The sequence below is a fragment of the Nicotiana tabacum genome, chromosome 7, assembly GCF_000715075.1.
Source record: "Nicotiana tabacum cultivar K326 chromosome 7, ASM71507v2, whole genome shotgun sequence".
NCBI lineage: Eukaryota > Viridiplantae > Streptophyta > Magnoliopsida > Solanales > Solanaceae > Nicotiana > Nicotiana tabacum.
The window spans coordinates 126,554,845-126,560,472 of NC_134086.1; the positions used below are offsets into that span (position 1 = coordinate 126,554,845).

Genomic DNA, 5,628 nt, shown 5'->3' on the forward strand with positions numbered 1-5,628 from the left:
TGGATGGAGTTGGGCGAAATAGCGGAGTTCATCTTCAGCCTTGATCCGCCGTAGGAGAAGTCATCAGGAAGTAGAGAGAGAGAGAGAGGGAGAATAGATATGGGGTAGGGGATAGGAGAAATTTGAGGGGATATGAGAGAGAAAAATAATACAAAGCTTATTTTATAGCTTAAGAGTAGGAGGTGACCATAAATAGATATATGACTATAAAAAATCAAAAGGTAGTTATAGAATTTTTTTAAAAGGGTATTTATTTAAAATAGATAAAGTATCAACCTTTGCTATTGAAGGTAACTAATCAAATAAAAAACTCAACGAGTATTCAATATGAAACCTCGTAACAATGAGTAAAGTAACTCAAGATCCTTATAAGCACATTTAGATGCCTTAATTACATGATATACTCCATTCTACGATGACTCAACACCTTCTAGCACGTGTAATTTGATTTTTTGACATTCACACTTAGACTTTCATGCGAACTTGAGTATGAAAATGGGTTGTCCAAGTATGTTGAATTATGTTAATAATTACCTCATTTTAAAGCCTAAATTATCAAAATGAGAAGTGCTTAATTATTCATTCATTTATTTATATAATTTATTTTAGCTTTTAAACAATAGATCGGATTGTAAAATCTCAATTAGGAAAATTCCACTCCGCCTCCGATCCGGAACTTTAAAAAAATCAACTACTAAAACAGTTTCGGCAGCCGGTCGATCTAAAGAAGTACTGAGAAGGTGTTTGGGTAAGCTTATAAGCGGGTCAAACTGGCTTATAAACACTTTTTGGTTTATTTATGCGTTTGGTAAAATTAAAAGTGCTTATAAGTTAAGCGCTTATAAGCCAAAAATAAGTCAAAAGCCATAAGTTGGTCTCCCCCAACTTATCAAATTTCAACTTATAAGCACTTTAGGTTTGACCAAAATATTTACTATTCTATCCCTAAAATCCTTTTTTTAAAAACAAAACCCTTCGTATACCCAGTTCTTTAGTTGCTTATTATTAATTTCAGCACTTTTTATCCAAACACATAACTGCTTATTTTTTGAATCAACTTCAGCATTTAAAAGTACTTTTCAGCACCTAATACTTATCAGCTATTCTAAATCAGCTAAATCAAACGGGCTCTAAATCGTTCTTATCAATTCCTAAGACGGGTCATTTTGATTTGATTTGATTTTATTATTATTACATTTTAGTTTAGCAGTCAAAGTATATACTCTCGAGTTCTTGGTTTCGCACATAGAAATTAAGTCTTCGCTATGTTCAGGTCATTCCCAACAATATCCAATGGAGATTGAGGATTTAAAGAGAAACTCTATTCTTGGAAGTTGAAACAAAATTACAAACAGTAAAAAATAAAACCTGTAAAAACATTAATGGGAGAGATAAGTTTTGAAAACTCATCAGTCGAAGTCCCTAATAATTACTTTTGGCATGCATGCATGAAGTATTTAATAGACCATTCAGTTTCTTGATATCTTACAACTAATGTACCCAGTTTCCTAGTAGTGCAATTAATAAGAAAAACTTCTGAGTTTTCCAAAAAAGATGAATTAAACACATATAAATTTGTTATAAATAGCCATGCGAGCCATCGACAATAATACATCAATCTAATTTGTTTTCACAATACAACAACAATGTACTCATCATATGGTAGCAGCAGCTCTGACACCACCACTTTAAAGTACCGAATCAAATTTGGTGGACGAACAATTGAAACAACAGTGACTAATAAAGCTGCGATTGCCAATGAATGGGCAACTGAAATGCTCAACAAATATGCTGGAAAAGACACAGTTGTTGGTTTAGACAACGAATGGAGACCTAATTTTAGTCCATATAGAAGCAACAAAACAGCTACACTCCAACTCTGCATCGACGACAGGTGTCTCATAGTGCAGTTGTTTTATTTGGACGAAATGCCACAAACCCTCAAAACATTCTTGGCTAATCCTAACTTTATATTTGTGGGAGTTGAGGTTGCTGAAGATATCCTTAAACTAAAGAATGAGTATAGATTGGTTTGTAATAGAAGTGCTGATATTCGTGATGTTGCTAAGAGTACGTGGCCAGGCAGGTATTCTCGTCCAGGATTGAAAGATCTTGCTCGTGAAATATGTGGTCTTTATATGCCTAAGCCAAAACATGTGTGCATGAGTAATTGGGAGGCAAGGGTTCTTAGTGAAAGCCAAGTTGAATATGCTTGTATTGATGCTTATGCTTCCTACAAGATTGGTCACAAGCTTCTCATGGAAATGTGAAGTTATTACATAACAAGTTAAGTAAGAGTTTTAGATAAATGTGGTCATCTTTCTTTTGCATGGTTTGCTGGTAATCAAATGTCTATTGAAGGTTTCTTCGGCGAAGTCCGAATTTTAAGTATTTCATTTTAAAGTATTTGGCTGTTAATGTTTAAGAAAGCATCTTGAGTTTTCATTTGTCAAAGCGGCCTATTATTCGTATTTTATGCTAAATTTTTGCTCGAGTCTGAGGATATCCTCGCTTCTCTTTCATATTGTCCGCGGTGGTCCGGGTTAATGTATCCTTATTATTTGATATATATATATATATATATATATATATATATATATATATATATATATATATATTGCTTTTGCTCCTAAGAAATTCAATTGTCAGTGCTTGTTTTGGTGTTCCCTCCTCACTTAAATACCAAAACTTAAGATATTAGTTTAATTTATTAGTAGTAGCAGGAAAAAACACAGTTAAACAATAAATTGAAAGAGAAAATATCACGTCAAAACTTAAATTTGATTAGTTAAATACATTTGATATAGAAACTTGAACTACATGTTATATAAATTATTACGTAGTAGTATTTTCAATAAAAGTTAAATAGTTTTTGAAAATTTCGATAAAACGAATTTCATGGAAATTGAGATGGATGGAATGCTGTAGCTGGTACAATCTCAAGTAGCTCTTCAAAATCTTTGGTTAAGGGTAAGCTTAATGGAGTATATTGTTTTTATTTATAGTAATAATACGAGCATCAAATTAGTATGTACTCGATGTTATTTTTCCACTTCGAAATAGATATGTCAAATATAATTTTTTTTTTGTCAGTCTCCACATTACCGCATCCACATGTGGACTGACAATTGTAGGATCAAACAACAAATCTAAATGTTAGAGGTTGTCCCAGTTGAAAGGTAGGGGTGTTAATGGTTCGGTTTGAGTCGATTTTTCTCTAAAAAGAAACCAAATCAAGTAAGTCATTTTTTAAATATTGGAACCAAACCAAACCAATTAAGATGATTTTTTAGCGATTCGATTTTTGTTGGTTTTTCGGTTATTTGTCGGTTTTTTTCTAAAATATAAGACATATACACATATTCCAGCGACTATATTTTCAATGTAACACTATTAAATCAATTACTCTTTGAGAAATCTATCATCTACCAAAAATATATTGATGATAATTAAATCAAATAGTGATGAATTATTTAAGTACTCAATTAAAAATCGATTATTTTTAACATGAAATAAATTTTTGTATTTAGCAAACGAAAACTATCAATCAAACTAGAATATAAAGGCAAAGAATTAGATTATTATAATAGCAAAGAACTAGACTAAAAATACAATGACTAATATGTACTATAAAAGTTTAGAAAGTTTATATAAAAATATACATATATATAGGTGTAATAATAAATTTAAATAGCTACTTTTATAGCCGCGGTTTGGTTCGGTTTTTTCCGGTTATTTTTTTCATTAAAACCAAAACCAAACCAAATTTGATCGGTTTTTAAAATTCAAAACCAAAACCAAACTTAAAAAGTATCGGTTTTTTGGTCGGTTTGGTACGGTTTTCGATTTGGTTCGATTTTTCGGGTTTTTATGAACACCCTTAGGTGAAGGGATCATATTTCGAACCCGTTTGGCTATAGATTTTGTCAAAATATTTTTTTTTTTGGCAAATACATGTTTGTTCATCAATTTTATCCGCAAATTCCCCAAACCCAAAATCCAAATCTCAAAACCAGCTCAGTTTTGGCCCAAAATATTATTATTATATTTTTTAAAAATTTCCCAAATTTTGTATTTTATAAAAGAGCCTACCATTTATTATTTTGTAACAATGATGTTTCGTCTTCTCGGTCATCTGATAGTGTATTATGTAGTTCATTATAAAAATGATAATCTTGTACTAAATTTATTTTTGTCGTGGACTATGGTTTGCGATAATATAATGAATATTATTAGGTATTTGTGATAGTTTTTATAACTTGTAGGTATAAGTCATGTTTCATATTTTTTCAATAACAAAAGTGAAATATGTTTGAAAACTGATGTTCAAACATATTTTTATCTTCAAACCAAACTTTATCCAAATCAGATTTTTTAATACAAATTTGAAAATTTATCCAAACGTTAGCTTCATGTCCTTGTGTCCCAATAGATCATGCCACGCCACAAGACATCTCTATTTAGTTTGAGTGAAAATGTCCAATTTTGCAAATCCAAATAGGACAATTTATTCTTTGTACAAAGTTACCTGTGTCATTAGTCAAGCAGTTTATTTTTGCCCCTCCCTACTAACGGACTTCCAGTCAAATATAAAGGGCTATTTGGTCCTCAAAATTTTCGAAAAAGGATAATTTTGTCCTTCGTTTTGTTATTTATCCAAAATGAGTCCTCGTACTCTTTTTTTTGTTTGGTAAATAAAGACATTTTATTTAAAAACATAGAACTTAGTAGTCATTACAACATGAGATTTGTCTAGGCCACACAGTGCCTATCACATCTCTATCAAAAACTGAAATAGCAAAAATAGGCAGATAATAGTACAACATTAAGTTAACAAAAGAGTCCAAGCTGCAACCGTTCTTGGCTAAGGTGTCCGCTACTCCATTAGCTTCCCTGAATGCATGCTTCAAAGGTTGCGTATCCGCCTCAGATAATAGGAACCTGCAGTCATCAATAATATTTTGATAAAGACAATTATCATTATTTATCAAGTTGATTAGTTCCTGGCTGTTACAACCCATATTCACGTATGTTAACTCATGCATAAGGTAGTCGACATAAATCCATCAAGAGATTATCTTTAAGATGATAAGAAGATAATCCTATTGGTCTTAAATGATAACAAGTATTAGAAGTTAAACGAATCAAGGATGTTGTTAGCCATATTTCCGGGAAAACCTAGAGGTGCTTAATACACTCAAGAGGTAGTGTTTTAAGGTATTTGAATCATATAATATCTGTATCATAAGTCTTGAAGACAAACGAGTTATGAGACAAAAGTCGACAAAAGTTGTCGCAACTTAGGTTCATAATTTTACTTAAACATTAGGTCAAATATAACTAAGCTTTTCTACCAATTCACTTAGAATTATGTATTGATCTAACCACAAAATTGAATATCTATGAGTCTAGTTTCTAACGCATTAAACCGTTCATCGGTACGATCTTGGAGTAGAGAGATATTCGCATTTTTGCGAGACTGCGCCAAACACCTCTCTATGAGGCCCACTTAGGCGGTTTAAGACATTTGGATCTATATATGACCCCTCCAACCCGTTTTAAGTCATTTTTATTCACTATATTCAGACCTTAGAACCCTAAAAACACCATCTCAAGGTTCTCTCAAGA

General features: G+C 31.7%; 1 protein-coding gene across 1 annotated transcript; it reads left to right on the forward strand.

The window, feature by feature from the left end:
• The first annotated feature begins 1,646 nt into the window (after positions 1-1,646).
• Positions 1,647-2,270, forward strand: LOC107765502 (3'-5' exonuclease-like). Its single transcript, XM_016584162.2, has one exon. The coding sequence runs from the start codon at positions 1,647-1,649 to the stop codon at positions 2,268-2,270; it is 624 nt and encodes a 207-aa protein (XP_016439648.2).
• Positions 2,271-5,628: the final 3,358 nt, after the last annotated feature.